This window comes from Grammomys surdaster, unplaced genomic scaffold, assembly GCF_004785775.1.
Source record: "Grammomys surdaster isolate TR1022 unplaced genomic scaffold, NIH_TR_1.0 327, whole genome shotgun sequence".
Lineage (NCBI taxonomy): Eukaryota > Metazoa > Chordata > Mammalia > Rodentia > Muridae > Grammomys > Grammomys surdaster.
In genome coordinates, this window is record NW_021604746.1 from 426,895 (window position 1) to 446,592 (window position 19,698).

At 39.9% G+C, this 19,698-nt stretch overlaps 1 protein-coding gene across 2 annotated transcripts; it reads right to left on the bottom strand.

Annotated features, from left to right (window-relative positions):
* Positions 1–751: 751 nt before the first annotated feature.
* LOC114630088 (zinc finger protein 54-like) lies at positions 752–14,782 on the bottom strand. Of its 2 annotated transcripts, none has more exons than XM_028778166.1 (6): positions 14,692–14,782; positions 12,407–12,497; positions 9,470–9,526; positions 7,183–7,309; positions 3,543–4,472; positions 752–1,435 (listed from the first exon to the last, which is right to left on the bottom strand). In XM_028778166.1, the coding sequence occupies exons 3-6, from the start codon at positions 9,497–9,499 to the stop codon at positions 1,353–1,355; spliced, it is 1,170 nt and encodes a 389-aa protein (XP_028633999.1). In that variant the 5' UTR covers positions 9,500–9,526; positions 12,407–12,497; positions 14,692–14,782; the 3' UTR covers positions 752–1,352. The 2 variants fall into 2 exon arrangements, with proteins under 2 accessions (XP_028633999.1, XP_028634000.1); XM_028778167.1 differs by lacking the exon at positions 14,692–14,782 and adding an exon at positions 14,548–14,653.
* Positions 14,783–19,698: the final 4,916 nt, after the last annotated feature.

Here is a 19,698-nt window from a genome sequence, read left to right on the forward strand (position 1 = left end):
TCCTCTATCATCATCATGAGAAGTGATTTTAATTCTGAATCCTGCTTTTCCAGTGTGATGGGGTGTCCAGGGCTTCCTCTGTTGGGAGAACTGGTTTCTGATGATGTCAGGTAACTTTGGTTTCTGTTGCTCATGTTCTTGCACTTATCTTTCACCTTCTGGTTAACTCTAGTGCTACCTGCACTCACAGTCTCTGACTGGAGCCTCTCTTTCCAGTTTTCTTGCTTGTGTCAGAACTCCTCAGGTCCAGATTTCTCGGTGATCCTGAGCTCCTGGGTGGAATAACTGCTGGGACTCAGGCTGCCTCTGGGATCCTGAAACCCTGCTGCTCTGAGTTGCAGTGGTTCCTTCTCTGCTGAGTGAAGTGGTTCCTCTAGGATGGCTCAGGATATGGTGTCTTCATGGGAGCAGACCAGCTAGGTGTCTGCCCTAGCCAAATGGACCAAGCTAGGGGCAGAAGGGGAGTGGTATTCCAGAGGGATGGGGTTTGTGTGGCTGATGGATCCTGAGCCTCAGACTCAGGGTCCCAGTTATAGCTCTGTGGCATAGGGGAGTAGGAGAGAGTTCTTACCCGCCACTCTGACTGCAGTGGTTCCCCTAGGATGGCTCAGGATATGGTGTCTTCCTGGGAGCAGACCAGCTAGGTGTCTGCCCCAGCCAAAAATTGCTCTTCATGTTCTTGTTGCTTTATTCACTATCTAGGCCTGGAACCAACTCACATATATATCAGTTGACACATGTGTAAATATGATGCATATCTACAGAACATGGTATATTACTTTATTGTAAATAAAAATGAAAATGAGGAATCAGGATATAAACATAGTCAAACAAAAAATACAACGAGTACTTCCACCTGGCCCCCAATAGTCAAATGGCACATTTCCACTTATATGTGGGTCTTCATTCAATGTTTTTCTTTTGGTTGTTGATGATCTTGAAGGTGAAAGATGAGACTACTATTTCTTTTCTTCATAATGAATTTGCTTTCATGTCAGCAGTTTCAGCACTAGGTTAAGGCTTTGTCAAATTGGAGTTGTAATTTCCAATGAAGACATGCATATTTTATATGCTATACTTTGACATAGTTTCTCAGAAGTATAAACTTTATGAGGTACAGTACAATTAGAGGTCATTGTCATATATTAAATGATACATTTTATCCTTTTTATGATTTTGAGACAGGCTCCATGTAGAGAGAATCTCCTGTGTACTGTATGGATGCAGAACCTCAATTAAAATCTGGTGGATTATTAGCAAAAGGCAGGAAATAAAAGACAGAAGCTGAGGTGGAAATTTCTGGTTTCTTTGGGGACTCATTTGTGTCATGTGATATTTTTCTGGAAAGTGTTTTATGAGAGGACATTTTGCTGAGGCAGACATGTAGGTGGGTGGTTTTCTTCGAATAGACACGTGGTGTTTTTCTGGAAGCTGCCTGGAAAAAGGGCATGCGATATTTTAAGAGAGCTGATGCTTGGTGTTTGGAAAGATATAACCCAACAGACAGTGGATGACACTGGGGCATTTGTTTGCCTTGCCTTTTTCAGTGGTCATTGTTTGTTGAGACTTTGTAGAGATTTCTGGTGGTGTTCTGGTGGCTTCTTGTCACTTCTGTGGTCTCGGGGGCTGACTGGCAGAGCCCTGTGGTTTCTTTTGGATTGAACTGCTGTTACTGGTTCATGAATGGTGTTTGCAAGTGAATGGAGTTAGTGCTGCTGAGCTCTGTGAACTGAGCTGCTGCTATCATGACAAAGATTAGAATCACCCCAAAGAACTATTTCTAAACAGGCCTAAATTTTTTGCCCTATTAGCCTTTCCTTTCCACTACCTATGGTGGTTGGTGGACTTGAGGTTAAAGTATTTAAGAACTCTTATTAAGGTAGGTCTTGAAAAATAAAAATCTACAGGGATCTCAGTGAGATTGAAACTCTGGGAGGTAGTCACAGGTGTGAAAGATTCACCCTGGACCACAAGGAGACAGACATATGAAGATGAGAAGAGGTAAACAGCTCTGTAGCACACAAGGAATATAATAAACAGGTTATATAATTTAAGTCTAGCAGTCATTATTTCAGGAACAAAGAAGCTCCTGGTTATAAGTATATGTAGTTCTGGCTGTCCTGGAACTATGTATACCAGGATGGCCTCTGATTAACAGAGACCATTTTTGCCTCTGTTGGCTGAGTACACAACCTTTCCTGGAATTATGAATTTTTCAATATTGAACAAGACAAAATATTATATTACAGCTTTTCCCAGTGACTAGAAGGACAAAAGCACCATTCAGAGGTTAAAAGCAACATCTGTTTTTACAGTGTATTGAGGTTCAATTTCCAACACACAAATAACAGCTCACAACTGTCTTTAACTCCAGCTTTAGGGGATCTGGCCTCCACAGGCACCAGTCATAGATGTAGTGCACAGAGATACAAGCAGCAAAGTACAGACACACACACACACGCACGCACATGCACACACACAAGAAAATAAAGATGCCGGGCAGTGGTGGCGCATGCCTTTAATCCCAGCACTTGGGAGGCAGAGGCAGGCGGATTTCTGAGTTTGAGGCCGGCCTGCTCTACAGAGTGAGTTCCAGGACAGCCAGGATGATACAGAGAAACCCTGTCTTGAAAACAAACAAACAAACAAAAAAAGAATACTGTGTCTGAGAGGCCAGTGACTCTCATAATTACATAATTACATAATTTCACATAATTACATTTGGAAATTTTATTTTGACAAACTTTGTGATACATTCTAAGATTTAAAACCTTATTAAAGGCTTTCCATGTTTCTCACACTTACATTTTATTTCTATTATGTATAATGTTAGGATTTGAATGCAGAGAGAATACTAGATGAATGTTATGCCACATTATTTACAATTTTATGTTTCTCTCCAGTATGAACTTTCTGATGTCTTTTAAGATGTGAGTACTGGATATAGCATTTGCCACATACCTCACATTTGTAAGGCTTCTCACCAGTGTGGATTTTCTGATGTGCTCTAAGAATTGCACATGTAGTAAGTGATTTGCCACATTCCTTACACACATAAGGTCTCTCTCCAGTATGAACTCTCTGATGTGTTCTAAGTTGTGAGGCCTGTGTAAAGGATTTGTCACATACACTACATTTGTAAGGTTTCTCTCCAGTATGAATTCTCTGATGTGCTCTAAGAGTTGAGGCCCTAGTAAAAGATTTGTCACACTGTTTACATGTATAATGTCTTTCTCCAGTATGAACCTTCTGATGTCTTCTAAGACTTGAGTAGTGGGTAAAGAATATGTCACACTCCTTGCATTTGTAAGTTTTTGGTTCAGTATGGATTTTCTGATGTCTGCTGAGACTTGAAGCCATAGTAAACCATTTGTCACATATGTCACATCTGTAAAGTTTTTTTCCAGTATAAATTCTCTGATGTCTTCGAAGATGTGAGTACTGAGTAAAGGATTTGTCACATTCTTTACATTTGTAAGGCTTCTCACCAGTATGGATTCTGTAATGAGTTTTAAGATGTGATAATATAAAAAAGGACTTACCACATTCTTTGCATTTGTGTGATTTCTGTAGAGAATGATGTTTCTTATGCCTTCTAAAGAATACATAGTGGGGAAAGGATCTGTGACACTCATTGCATTTGTAAGGCTTCTCTCCAGTATGGAGTGTGAAATGGCTTTTAAAGTGTGAGAGCTGATGAAAGACCTTGCCACAGTGTTGACAACTATAATGTTCCTTTGTAGTATGGATTTTCTGATGTCTCTTCAAACCAGTACGGTAGGCATAGGATTTGTCACACTCCTTACATTTGTATCTCTTCTCTCCAGTATGCCTTTGCTGATGGCTTTTAAGTGCAGACAAGTAAGAAAATGACTTTCCACAGTCATTGCATATGTAAGGCTTTGTCCCAGCACGAAGTCTTTGATGTGTTTTTCGATGTGTTTTAAGACTTGAGCACTGAGTAAAGGATTTGTCACAAACATTGCACTTGTAAGGTTTGTTTCCAGTATCCATTTTCTGCTGTACACTGAGGCTTGAGGTAGTACTGAAACATTTCCCATATTTCACACACTTGTGTGGATTCTCTCCAATGTAGATTGTTTGTTGCATAGGACTGTGTGTAGAGCTGAAATGGCCATCATATTTTTCCTGTCTGGGTTCTTTCTCTTCAGTGTAGAGTCTCTGATTTTGAGTCATGTTGGAACACAAATTTAGAGACTTCTCACAGTCTTTAGATTCACAACGTTCTTCTCCAGTGTGCGTGCTTTTATGGCTATCTGAGTCTGACAAATCAGCAGAGGCATCCCAGTCATTACAGCACCTGTAGTTATTAGAGGTTTCTGTAGTGTCACTTCTTTTATAAAGTGCAGAGTTGAAGGGTTCATGAAGCATTTCACCAAGCTCATTACACTGACAGGACTCCTTTTCCGTCTTCACATGTTGACAGGCAGTATCACACATGCAGTAGTTCTCTGAAAATGAGTACAATTCAGATTAGTAGGGCTTGTTCCAAATTTAAACATTTGAGAAATGACTGTCTTCCTACATTCTCTATTAGGAGAAGTACTTAGTACAGAGTTCGTGGAAGTTGACATTTTTCTTTCACTCTAATTGTATGTATGGATTCTCAGAAAAAGAGTAACAGTCTTCAACGCAGATGAAACAAATAACTGAGAAATCAGTATGTAGCTTTGGGATGGGACTCAGTAACAGATTATATTTAGAATATATGTGCCTATTTTTAAATATTTTTTTCTCAGAAAGTGATGAAGAGTTTAATGCAATTCAGATTCACAACACTTATGTAAACTAATGTACAACAAATAAAGATTCCCATTCAAGAAACTCTTTTAGAGTTTGTTAGAATATTAAAGGATTAGTTAAAAACATCAAGGGCTTTTTTTTTTCCTAAGGGGGGGGATTTTTCAAAAGTAGTTGATGCAATTCTGCCATATAGCAGAGGCTCTAGGTGATTTGAGTGAGGGCTACAATGGGCAGCTAGTGCTTATTTCTTTCCTGCATTGTTTGAGCTCCACACACTACTGTCTTTTTTTTACTGTCTGTTTTTGTCTTCCTCCCTCCCTCTCTCTCTCTCTCTCTCTCTTTCTCTCTCTCTTTCTTTCTTTCCTCTAGCTGTCAATTTGATTGGTGTTTATTTATTTACTTACTTACTTTACATCCTAAAGTGTGTATCTACCCCCATCTCTCCCTCCCACAGTCTCTTCCCCCATTTCCCCTCCCCTTCAGCTCTGAGAGAGTAGAGGCCCACTAATGGGTATCTACCCCACCCTGGCACATCCACTACTGTGTTTCTTAACTTTCCTTATATAGTTGTTCTTAAGTGAACTTTCTACACTGACTCTTGAGATAATCTTCCAGAAGGGTGTCTCTGTATCCTCCGCTGAGAAGAAAACGAAGGATGTAATATGACTGAATACCTACATATAAGGAAGGCAGTTACAGAATAATGCTACTTCATGGACTCACATGTCAGCATCGTTAAATAAAATTGCATTGTATACTAGTATTAAGCCACCACAATTCAGGTGCACTAAGGCACAATGACTTCTAACAGTTGCAACAGGCAGGATGCACTGTAAGTTAAATGATCAGGAAGCCTTTCAACTTGGAACTGAATATAGAAAAACCATTTTCAGCTCTTTCTCTTCCTGTTGAAGCCATCACTGTTGTCCCACTCATTCTTTTGCCCACCTTGATTGTGGCTACCATATCTTCTCCACATCTCAGAGTACTCTCATTTGCCTCAGACAGGTGACCAGATCTACTACCCATATAATAACCCATGTGTTCTGTGAAGTAGCCCATGACCCATGCAAGAATTCTTAGAAAGAACAGACGTCTAACACAGTACTGTATTCAGTATATGAAGAAAAGACAAAATGGAGAAATCTAGGAATAATTTTTCCAAATGCTATGTCCAATCAGATCTTCAGTATAATTAGGGAGAAATTTCTTTTTGCACATCTTGAATTTTTCCCACAATTAAAACTATTTCAAATGCAATAATGAAATGGAGCTTTAAGATATGGCTGCAGCCATCTACAAAACCTGTGACCTACAGTCTGTCCCGCCGCACAGCAATGGTGGAACAGAAATTGTGGGATCGGCCAACCAATGTCTGATATGAGTGAAGGCTAACTCCAAAAGATGAAAGTCATACCCAAACTGCTTGCACAACCAAGGACCAGAGCCTAGACAGCCCAGAAACCTAGGATAAAACCAAACACTACTCATAGGAGAAATAGAAGTGTGAACTAAATAACTCCTAATGATATTCTGCTGTACTCATGGATCAGTGCCTTAGTCAGTTATAATGAGAGACGCTTCCTCTGGCTACAGATGGGAACAGATGCAGACGCCCAAAGTCAGACATCAGGAGGAGAGAGAGTCTACATAGAGGGCTCCATCAAATCCCTCCAGAGTTCAGGGAAACATAGAAAGGATGAGGCAGAAAGTGTAAGAGCCAGGAGAGATGGAGGACACCAGGACAACAAGACCCTCTGAATGAACTAGGAAAGTGCAAGTGAACTCACAGGGACTGAAGTAGAAGGCACAGGGCCTACATGGGTCAGCACCTGGTCCTTTGCATGTACACTATAGCTTTCAGCTTAGTATTATATGACTTCTGAGTGTGAGAATGAATGGTTCTCTGATTCCCTTGCCTGTTTTTAGGAATCCTTTACTTCTCTGTTGGGTTACTTTGTCTTACTTCAATATGATGAATTTTCCTTTACATTATTATATGTTATTTTGTTAATCTTGGTTGTTATCTCTTAAAGCCGTGTTCTTTTCTAATAAGAGACAGAAAATGAGTGGATATTGAGGGGAGAGAGTGCAGGAGAAACAGTAGTAAGGGAGGGAAAATTCTAAGTATATATTATGTAAGAATCTGTTTTCAATAAAAGGAAAAAATGAGAAAAAAAGATATGGTACAAATATACATTGCGAGTTTCTGAATACATATTGAAACTGAACTGAAGAAGGCATGAGTCTACTAAAATGAAAACTGGAAAGATAAAATAAACACCATAATAAAGTTTTTTTCTACTACCAAACATTTCCTAGTCTCCTGTTGTTTCCAAGACAGCTTAACAGAGAGTTTATGATCTATAATGACATACAAAGTATCAGTTGGGAGTTCTTTAAGCAAAATATTCTCACCAACAGACACCAGGTTGCTGTAATTCTCCAACATCACTTCAATGTACAGAGCCCTCTGAGCAGAGTCCAGGCATTCCCACTCCTCCTGGGAGAAGTCCACAGTCACATCCCTGAATGTCAACATATCCTGAAACAATAAAATATAATTTGAATATGTGCTATATGGGAGAGTGGTTTCCTGAACAGATGGAGACTTAAGCAAATTTGGGATGTAGATAATCAAAGACAGTTACTTAATCAGATGATTTCTAACATAGTTACATGCCATAATACATGTTCTAACTGTGAAAACAGGATTAAACCAGTCTCACAAGCATATCCATGAAGCAAGACATACATTTCAGGTCTGGACACGTTTATCTATCTGTTATATCCCAGAGCATCACAGTGTATATGTCTGAAAAGAAAAATTCATGATGTGGGAATGTGCTTTGAAATGCTGTACCTCAAGATAATCCTAGAATACTGACACTACAATCCAGTTTGTACTGGGGCCTTGCATGATTCTATTCTACAATGCTAGGTCGGGATGTTTAAACTCTAGGTCCAATGCGTAACATTACAGAGTTAAATGGTAGATATGGAAGGCAGAATATAAGATTAAGTTCATTGTGGAAGAGTTTTTTTGGTCTTTTTCCAAAAAGTTTTTGGAAGAGTGTTTTTTTTCCAAGAGTGTTTTCATACTACATACTAGCTATTTTAATATTAACATAAAAAATCGCCGGGCAGTGGTGGTGCACACCTTTAATCCCAGCGCTTGGGAGGCAGAGGCAGGCGGATTTCTGAGTTCAAGAGTTTGAGGCTAGCCTGGTCTACAGAGTGAGTTCCAGGACAGCCAGGGCTACACAGAGAAACCCTGTCTTGAAACCCCCCCCCCAAAAAAAATCAAGTAATGTATGGAATTAATTTTAAAATATTTGAGACACTATTAAGCAGATAAAAACAAAAAAACAAAAACAAAAAAAAAAAACCTGCACCAGCCACATGATACTGGAATGGGCAAGGACTTGTTGAATAGAAAGAATAGCAGCACAGGATTTAACCCCAAGTATCAACAGATGGGACAACATGAATATAAATATTCTGTCCATCAAAGGGAATAATGAGCAGGGCACATGAACACCCAAAGAATGGGAGAAAATCTGTACCAGTAACACTCTGGATTACGGCTAATATCTAGAATTTACTAAGAATTGCAGAAACTAAACACCAAGGAAATAAAACTGTCAATCAACAAATGGGCAAATTACCTGAACAGATACTTTGAACAGAGAAAAACAAAAATGGTCCATAAATACTGAAAAACGACTATAAAATCTCTAAAATGCTGTCATGGAAATGCAAAGCAAAAGCACTTTGAAATAGTGCCTCACCCCAGGCAGACTGGCTGTCAATCAATCTGACAACAAATGTTAGAAAGGATGTGTAGAAAAAGATATGCTTATTCACTCTTTGGGTGTATGTGTATCTGTGTGTGTGGGGGGGAGTGATGTTTGAAAATTAATTCAGCCATTGTGAAAAATCAGTTTGGAGATTATTCAAATATTTAGAGATGCAATCATATTATGACCAGCTATTTCAATTCTATGGATATATCCAGCAAAGTTCACACCCTACTCAAGAGATATTTATACCACTTGCATACTGCTACCTTATTCACCATATGACAGAATTGGAATCAATCTAATTGTTAGTCCACAGATAGATGGATAATGAAAATGGACACATAAAATGAAATACTATTCTGCTAAAGAGAAAACTATAATAAAAATTAGCAAGAAAATGGTTGGACTTAGAATGTGTAATACTAAAGTGAGGTGATATGCAGAATCTAGCCAATAACATATCTATATGGAAACAATGTACATGGGCGCATAGCAGAACATGCAGAGAAGAAAACACGAAAAGTTTAAATATCAGGGATTCAGGTACAACTGAATGTAAGTAATGACCACCAGTTCTTCAAAAAAAAATCTAAAGCTAATTTCTTTTCTAGTTCTAATTCTGTCACATGTTTTAGTGGTGGATCAGTTCATAAAGATATATTTGATATTAAAGACGTAAAATCACACCCAAGGCCCCGGAGCTTCTTTCCCAATGACTACTATAACTGCACAAAAGTACATTGAGTTGTATTGTCTTCAGGTTAGTTAATTTCAGTAGGTGATTTTGTTTGTTTCTAATGTTTTATGATAAAGTTAAAAAAATTATCAAAAGCAGAAAATTAAAGGCTTGCAATGTCTCAAACTATAACACTTTTAGACAAAGAGTAGACATGAACACTGACCGGGGACATGTTTATTGAAGAATCAGCCATCTCTTGATGTTTCTCTTCTTTGATTTCCTATTTGAAGAACAATGAATAGCTGGTGAGTGGCCCTTTAATATCAAGAGATCAAACAGGAAAAGTAAAAGTAATACTCAATGCTATTAAAGCACAATGTCACACCACATGAAGAGATCCAAGCAACAGAATACTACCTGGTATCTGGTCAGTGATCCCAAAGGCAGGAGAGCATGGAAAAAGTGTGGAGAGAAAGCCATCATCAACCATCTATTGCATAAGGAAAATACTATCTCAAAATGGAGACATAAATATATTTGACTATAGTAACAAGTTAACACAATTGATTTATCATAGTAGCACTATTACAGGTTAAGTATATACAGAAGAATCAGAGGAATTATCTACCAGGTAAATGAAAATAGCCACTCATAGAAAAGAAAGCAAACTACTGATTCTCTCAAAGAAGGAAGAAGAATTCTACCAATATTCCAGCCAGGAAGAACAAAAGACAAAATCACAAAGCATAAAAAAAAAACCTATGAGCAAAACAAAACAAAACAACAACAAAACAAACAAACAAACAAACAAAAAACCTAACCCCTCTGGAAATCATTATAGAGGATCCTCAGTTAAACAAATCTTCAAGTTAAATAAATCTAGCACATGACCCAGGTCTTCTATTCCTTGGCATATGCTCAAAGAACTATACATCCTATTCCACAGACATGTGCTCACTCATGCTCATTACTGCTATATTCACAATAGCTACAAATTGAAACAACCTAAATATCTTTCAACTGACAAATGGATAGTGAAAATGTGGTACATATACACTATGAAATATTATATAGCTGTAATGAAAAGTGAACTCAGATGTTCAGATAAATGGATGGACCTAGAAATGATTATACTAAGTGAACTAAGCCAGGCCTAGAAAGACAGACATTGCATGTTCTCTCTCTCATAGAAAGTACCTAGCTCCAACCCTTCAGATGTGAGTTCGAAACCTGGAGTAACTACAGTAACCAGAAAAGTAAATGCAGATCACAGTGAGATGTGGGGAGGTAATAGACGACAATAGGGAAAAGTGATCCTAAAGTGAAAATGGACAAATAGGAGACAAATATAAACACAAAAGAAAATGGTAAAATAAGGATGTCTGAAAAGTAAGGAAGGAGGAGTCAAATAAACCAACTACAAAAAATGCCTACAATTCATGTCTGTATATACACATACATTTAGTATATATATGAAAGCTTCTCGTCTGGGTTGATAATGGTCCCTATAAGAGCCATAGATTTTTAAAAATAAAACTACTAATACCAAGCATGAGATGGCTTCTTTTAAATTGTTGGTCACAGCTATCCAAGAGATTTCCAAAACATTATAGGCTATTGATGTTGCCTTTGGTCCTCTCCCAGAAGTAGATAGTGAGGCCCTATTGTTAAAGATGCCATGCAATTCAGATATAGAACCCAGAGGTCTCAAAATAGATCTGACATTAAAGCATCCATCCTCCCTGGCAACTAGCTTCCATGATACTAGAAGGCAACATGTAAGCTTCCAAAGGAGAAAGCCAACCAACAGTGCTACCCAGCACTACACCCAGTGCTACACCTATGAACTACAACAATGATCTGCACTTCATGATAACCTAAGGATGCAAGAGTGGCACTCATACCTGGGCAGTAACCAACAGCTTCTAATTGGACCTAAGACCTCAACAAGTGGGAAATCACACTTACTTAGTACTGGAAACCTAGACAGTTTCCCGAGGGCTTATCAAGTCATAGATCTTGGAGAAGTTACAGCCAGTAATTTACTAAACTGGCATAATCCCAAACAACACTCTATATATTTATTGTAATTCCCATATATAAATGTTCCCCTCACCACTCATCAAGGAAAGATCTTTTTTTGGAACACATGGAGACTATACAGAAAATCATAATCAGTCAAAATGCAGAGTTGTAATGCTCAGCCACAACTTACACATAAAACACAAGTCCTGTATCTAAGGCTTAGGGATCACTGAAAAGAGGGCTGGACGAATGGGGAATAAGAGGAGGGGGGATGGTAGCAGAAGAGAATATTTTAAGAGTCAGAGGAACAGGATATTTGCTCTGAGATTGTGTCTCTTAGAAATGTCAGAAAAGCTACAGACTTAAAATCTTACAAACACAATTGTCTAAACATGAGCTGAACAAAGGCAACACCATCAGACATGCTAATATGGCAGGGAGAAAGATCATTAGACCTTAACCTTAGTCAAACACTAAAGAATTCTGAGAACTGGAGAAAAAGTCTTCCCCAGAGATAGTCCACCATGTGGCTATCCAATACATCACTGAAAACATACAAATTGAATAGACTGTATTTTTATGTTAAGGAATTCACACAAACATACAACACCAGCTAAAAGAAAAAATATTAAAAATAATAAATGCCTGTGTAAAGTGAAGATTTTTGCATTACCTACATAAAAACAATTAGAATGGTTTTATACCATTTTCTACTATTGCTACTCACATAAATAACACTTAAAATAGGATAGAGAGATAGCTCAACAGTTAGCAGTGCCTGTTGTTCTTGCTCTAAAAACCATTAAACATTACATCTAGAAGTATTAATTTTCATCGCTTTATAAAACATTAAAATTGCTAAAACAAAAACCATTTCTAAAGACATGATCAGTGATGTGCATGGAATAAGGACAGCATCACTCACATGTATAAAGTAAAAGTTTATTGCCTCCTAGTACCAATTCCTCTGTAGAAAGTCTTCACATCTCTACGATAGGATAATCCTGAGAAGATTTTTCTCAGTGTAAGTCTCCAGAAATATTTCTAGTGAAACAATGTGGCAAAACTGATTTCATGTCCCACTTCCACAGTCTCTTGAACCCCTTGCCATCCCTTCACCAATCCTCCAACATACCTGGGTCCTTAGCTACTGTCTCCTCCCTCTCCACCTTCCAGGTCTCTTTGTTGTGCTCCACAGGTGAGCAGGTCTGGGTGATCAGTGAGCCCTGCACATGAGAAAGAGATTCTTCAGAAAGCACTTGGATTCCTGGCACAGTACTGTGCTCAGTAGATAAAGAGAAACGAAATTGAAGACTCTTTAATGATTCCCCAAATGTCAGTGTGGAATTTCACTTAGTCTAACTTGAACCTCAATTCCAATCCACACTTCCACAGCTCCTTGAAAACTTATGGGTAGCAATTAAACTGAATGATTGGAATGAGAATATTATACACTAATGAAGTTCTGAATTTATGCCTCCTAAAGCAAGATACACAAAGAAGAGAGAATATTTCATAAATTTTTCTTTTCTGAAGATTTCATACTACTCTGAGATTTGAGACCCCTACACATACAGGTCATACACATGCAGATTAATTTTGTCAGGAATCCAGAGCAGGAGGAAGGGAAGGCAGCAAGTAACCTATTTTCACCCACAAAATCCAGTCTGATACAATTTTGCAACATCCAGTTTTTGTTGAAAGTCCTCCCGGTGGGGTTCTAACATCTCAGCCCATCCTGAGATCTTCCTGACTCAGTCTCCCCAGTGCTGGGATTAAAGGTAGATGCCACCAACCCTGGTGTATTTAAATCAGAATGCTGTATTTACATCACAGAGTGCATATGTCTCAGATGGAAAATTAAGGGTGTATTAAAAAGTTTTAGATATTAACGTGGAATTCACAAAAACATACTTTCAGATTCAATCCAATATACAGGCATTCCTATTGGTTAACATGCCAGTGGAAAATCACCCTGCCCTGGTTCTGCCCTAGAACTCTAAGACTGATGCAAGGGGAAAGGCTTATCCAATGGAGGCCTTGCTGATCTGAGGGCGAAGGTTTCTTAAATGCAAGTGTTACTACACCTACGAAAAGAAAGGTATCTAGGCAGTCTGGACCCAAGGAATATCTCAGTCACACTGCAAAACAAAACTCACACAAGAGAGTTGTTGAAAGCAAAAGCCAGAGTGACCACAAAGAACCTAGAATCAGCAAAGAACCTAGCAGGAGGCTGATTTACACAGGGTTCCTTGGGATGGGGGTGGGGCTTTCTAGTGTGGCCTGGAATTAGAGAGATTTTGTACCTTGATCATGAGCATTTTTTTTTTCCTTCAGGGCAGTGGCTTGGCCACTTTCTGACACAAGGGGCTGGAAAAGGCGGTTAGGGCCCTTAGGGAAGCCTCAGGGGTGGAGAGGAGAGGTGGGGGTGGAGTGGAGGATGGGAGGGGTGGCTAGCCATTCTTGTGCCTCCAGGGCATTGAAACCAGGAAAGCCCTCCATTACTCAGTGTTAACAGACTACAATGTTCCAGCTTTAATGACCAAGCATATCAGGACCACTGTTCTTTTCTAGTACTTCATTTCACATGCTCGAAAGACACTATAAACACCCACCCCTCCACCTAGCCTACCATCTCTCTTCCCTTTCAGAATAGCTGCCATAATGTTTATCCCCAATACATCTCTTGCACCAAGTTTGTTGTGTGGTATGACTTTGTTGTATTCCTTTTGCTCCTGACCGCAAAGATGCCCTTGCTCTCAAAAAATCCTTACAGTTCCTTTCATTACTGAGATCTAAAACCTCTCCAGGGGTGCCAAGTCCTCAGGTATAATAAAGAAGTTAGCGTGGACTAATGTAAATTGCAGGAGCGCTGTCCTATCATACCAAAGTAACTAGAACAAAACAAAAACAACCAAACCAAACAGTTTGCAAATATCAACAGATAAATTCAAGTACTCTACTAGAGTACTTTTATAAAAAAAAAATTTGACGCGAATCAATGAAAAAAAAATCAGTATTCATCAACTTAGTATGGTCTAACATTTATGGACAGGGTAAGACATGCACAGCAGAATTTTGAGAGCTGTCATCTTTATGAGTAGCAGAGGAAAAATCTCACCCCTGTCCGAATCCCGCCTTTCCCCAGCCCCTCAGTTCTTCTAATCTGGGAGGTTACGGCCCTCCCCCTCCCCCCGCCCCCCGGGCTGCGATTCCACCCGTTGGGCTGCTGACTGCTGACTCGCCCAGGATCTCCCAGGATGGCCTGCGCGGCACCTGAGGCTCAGGGGAGTTTCCGCTTCCCCTCGAAACCTCTGCCGTGTCCTCTCATCCCAGGTCTGCAGCACACGATTCCTCACGGCGAGTTCCTCAAGGAAGAGGTCCTTACCACTTTTGGTTTTGGCTCCTTAGTCAACTTACCTAGGCTCACTAAAGAACAGTCCCAGCTCTCACGTCACTTTTCTAACCCCCGCTCCACCCAACACACTTCCTCCACACCCATCTACTGTCCCCAACCTCTGTTTCCGGTGAGTGGCCCCACCCCCCACCCCACCGGAGACAGGTCCCTCCCCCTCAGTCTCAGGCTCCCTTCCACAGAGCTCCAGCGGTCAAGCTTCTCTGGAGACCGGCTCTACACAGACTCCTCACAAGTTTGCTGTCAGCGTAGACCAGAACTGGATCTGATAGGACGCTGCATCCCGATATCTGACCCCCGTACTGAGTTCTGAACCCTTTAAAAGATAGACAGCCTAACACTTCGACTTGACTACCAGCCTGTGAGTTACATACTTATCCCAAACAGTAACAGGCTAAATTCAGAAAGCCAGGGTCCTGTCCCTAACATACAAAAATGACAAGTCAAAACCAAATCCTGAAAATTTGACTTGGGGTGAGACATTTAAAGAACTCGGAATTTGAAAAGAAATAGTTGCCTCAAGAAATCAGTGAATTTAGCCCGAGCTGCATGGCATTCACCACTAGATGGTGGTCTTGCCATTTTCCTAACTCAGAGGCATTTGTCTTCTGTGACTTAAGATAAAAGTGCTTTGAGACAAAACAGACTTTACTAAACCAGCATAATCTAAACATTTTCTCTTCTGCCCACAGATAAGTGTAGTCTTCAGTCCTTATCAAGAAACCTCTCTACTACAGAGACCACTACAAAAAACCTACAGTAATCAAAATGCAGAACTGTGATCATTATGGGGTAGGTCATTATGAATGTTGTTTTATCTACACTGCCCATTATAATAACTACCTTGTCTCTGGGGATTCGATGCTGTCAACTGGCCCTTGCTACCTCAGGGCCCAATAAAACCCATTGCATTTAATTCATTCAATTGAGCAGCAGCATCTCCAACCCTAAGGTCTTTCACAAGAAAAAGGCCAAGAGCAAAACTCAAAAGGTGCTGGAGCCCCACTCACCAGTTATTGTCCAGAGATATTAAGAGCAACAAGCCAGCAAATTCAGTTTTCTTATTTTCCCCCAAAGTGTAGAAAACTTGATATACTGGGTCACCTAATTCATTGCCAGTCACAGCTGATGGATCAAGGTACTCAAAGGCATTTGTTTCTTTAAGTTTGAAATATAGTTTCCACCATAGACCTTCTATATTCTCTGAGCTCCCAGGAGACAGAGAGTCTAGAAAGATTTCAAGCAGTTGAAGGTTCTGGTGAATGTAGAAGGTGCTGGCAAATTATTAAACCAATTCCAGATTCTTAACACATTTATTCTTATACTTCTGCTCCTCTAGAACCAATCCTGGTACCAACTTCTGTTTTAGCTAGGATTCTCTAGAGTCACAGAACTTATGGGTCTCTCTCTGTCTCTCTCTCTGTCTCTCTGTCTCTCTCTCTCTCTCTGTTTCTCTCTCTCTCTCTCTCTCTCTCTCTCTCCCTCTCTCTCTCTCTCCATATATATATATATATATATATATATATATATATATATATATATATATTTACATATATATTTACATATATAAAGGAAATTTCTTGCAATGACTTACAGTCAGTAATCCAACTAATCCAATAGTGGGAAACTGCGAGTGAGAAGTCCAAGATTGCTCAGTCTCATGAAGCTACTTGTTTAAGCTGGTCTTCTGTGGGAGTAGGTTTCCAGAGATGTGCTGGCAAGTGGTTGAAGAAGAATAAATCTTCCTTCTTCCACAGGCCTTATGTTGGCCTCCAGCAGAAGGTGTGGCCCATATTAAAGGTGTGTCCTACCACGCCTGGATCTGGGACTTGCTTTGTCCCAGGCCTAGAACTCAGAGATCTACCTGTCTCAGTTTCCTGGAATTAAAGGTGGGTACTACCTTGGCTGGGACTAAGCTGTTCATGGCCACTATGCCTCGAGATCTCCATGTCAAGATCCAGGTCAAAAACCTGTCTTCTAGCTTGAAGATCTGAATCACAGGTTTGCCCTCCATTTCTGAATTGTAGTTCACTCCAGATGTAATCACGTTGACACCCAGAAATAACTATCACAGAGGCCAAACATGGCTCTAGGATGGAGAACTAGAGAATGAACTTTTGCAATTAGTCTAGATGTTCTAAAAAAAAAAAATGAATAAATGAGGGAAAACTACTCTGTGACCCAATTTGAGCACTGATATGTGATACTATTCTCATGGAAACAATGGCAATCATCTGCTTACCACAGATAAAGAATCAAAGAAAACCAAAGTTGGGAATCAATAAAGTTAACCAGGGAGATTTCTGTTAGGTTTCTTCTTTAGGGATGCTTTCTCTGCATGAATGTCTCTCCACCATGTGTGTTCCTGGTGCCTGCGGAGGCCAGCAGAGGCCATTGGATGCCTTGGAGTCGTTGTTATAGATTGACTGACCATATGAGGGTGCTGGGAATTCAAAGTGAGTCAAAGAACATTGTTGTTAATCACTAAGTCATCTCTAAATCCCAGTGGAGCAGTGAGTTTTACTGGGGTGACTTACAAGAGTGTGGGTGAGTGGTTACTGATAGAAGCATGAAGGACTGAATGACAACTGCATCCTCCTGTGAGGGTAAGGGCTGATGAAGCTGCAAACCTGGGGATCCCTGTACAGCTTGCAGGCAGCTCATCTGAGGTGGAAAGTGTGTCTTTCAAGTCACTTACTACCTCTTCCAGTCAGCTTGTCCTGTGTTGTCTGCTTCATGTCTCGTCTGAGTGTGTTCTGGGAAGCTCATCTTGTCTGACAGTATCAGTAGTCCTTATTAATTATATATGCTTGAGGCTGGAGGTTACTAGTGAATCTTGCTGGTTTCTGGGACTTCCTGAAACGATTAAGTCATCTATTTCTGAGTTTTAGGAGCTTCTTTGTAGGATGTATCATTTCAAGTCCTCTCATTAAATTGCTTTACCTCTCTTTTAATATCCCCTATTTTAAGGAGCTTCTGTTGGAAGATTTAGTCTCAGAGAATGTTGATATACAACATCCACTCCCGGGCATAACTTCCAAGGTCTTTCCATCATTATCGCTTGTCACTTGCCCTTCATGTTCTGAGAGACCAGATCTATTGAGTTCAGACTTCATCTTAGAAAACCTGGCCTAAGGTTAAACTCAAGTTAACTAACTGGTCGGTTCCTCCATCAATTTCCAGGTTACTCCCCAACAAAACCTGTTCTAACATCAGTTTCCAAATTACCCTCCAACAAGACTTGCATCTAACACCAGTTTCCAGTTCATTCCCCAACAAATCTACACCCCAGGTTACAAGCCTGCCCCTGGCACTTCACTTCCTCACAACTACCAATCAAAGAAACCACGAAAGTTAAGTTTATGTTTTGGCTCCCAACACCAGCCAGCTATGTGAAAGGCCATAATTGCCCCCCCATCAGATATGTATCAGGCTAGATACATCCTTCTTGCCTATATAAATACTTGCCTAAAACTAGGCTCAGGGCTCCACTTTCATGCTGTGTCAGGGTTGGTGGGGAACCCAAGCTGCAACTTAAATAGAAAACCTAATTTGATTACATCAAAATCGGCTCCTTGGTTTTGGTGTTTACAAGTGTTTCCTGGCATAACAGTTCATTGCTACTTTATTGACAGTATCTAGGAAATGGTAACAACATAGATATCCATCAGCTGACACATGGGTAAATGAAAATGTGTGTTCAAGCTTCAAACATTCCGTTTTGCATGTTCAGGTGAGACTACTTATTGAAGCCAAGAAGCTAGAACTGGATCATTAGTGGAGAGATGCAGGAAGAGAGGGTGGATAATAGAATACAGGTGATATGAAATTAGAGAGTGGAATACTGGGGGCAGAATGGTTCAAATATGTAGTGGAGTAGTGGTAAGGAGAGTGGCCTGCTGAAAGGTCAACTTGAGTGAGCTGTCCATGAATAAGCTACATGGGAACCTATCATTTTGAAACAGAATTAAACTGTACATTAAGAGGACAGTAGAACACATGTGCCATAAAAGAATGGGGCATTGGGTAATGTGTGCTACATATTTAACCTGGAATGGGGTCAAGAAGACAGGACTTGTAAGCGGGTTAACCAAACATAAAGACATATGAAGAAGCCTATGAAATCTTAACTATATTACCAGCTAGTGGGAAATATAATTATAAAACCCGTGAATACAGGTATCCCACATGGGTAAATGTCCCAGACACCATGGCCATGAAACGAAGCACTCTGTACCAGGTACTGGTCATTCACTTGTCAGGGAGGTTCTAGAAGCACTCCAAAGAAAAGAGATGCTCTTCCTTGATTAGCATAAGTACATGGTATTGCTGAAGTCACCTAACATTTTGGTTGCAAGGTAGAGAGAGAAATCTTGAATGTACAACAAAATTCTCCCTGCTGGATAGGCTTTGGAACACTGCAAGTTTTTGTGAGGGCTGCTGGTAGAGAAAAGTTGTCAGTGGTTTAGACCCTGCATCCTACAGTACCAAACTGCAAGCCAGTATGTGTGTACTTAATATGAGCCTCAGTCATTATGGGCATAACTAACCTCTTTCTTGTTGGATTTGAGGCCTGATCCATAGCAGGGAATTTATGCCTGGTACTCTAAACATAGTCTAAAAACATAGGTTAGGATGTCTAAGTCTAAGGGCAGAACCAATTGATGTTTTGTTAATGATCATGTTGTTCATCTTCCATCTAAATATTTGTGTTTGTAATTATTAATTACAAACTTCCTCTTGCAGTTGGTAGTAGGTAATGCAAAGACCCATAACTGTGCAGAAAGTACAAAGAACAAGCAATTGTGTAAGACTGGGGCAATTTCCATTTCATCATGGCTGAGGGAGGCTCTCACGATTCTCCTTTCCCTATATCATGGTCTACTGGAAATTTATAGCAGCTATATTATTTTAGAGTTTGGAGTATAGACTTTCATATTTTCCCCAGTATTTCAAAATGAATTCCCACAAAACTTTGGGGTTCTCTCTCTCTCTCTCTCTCTCTCTCCCTC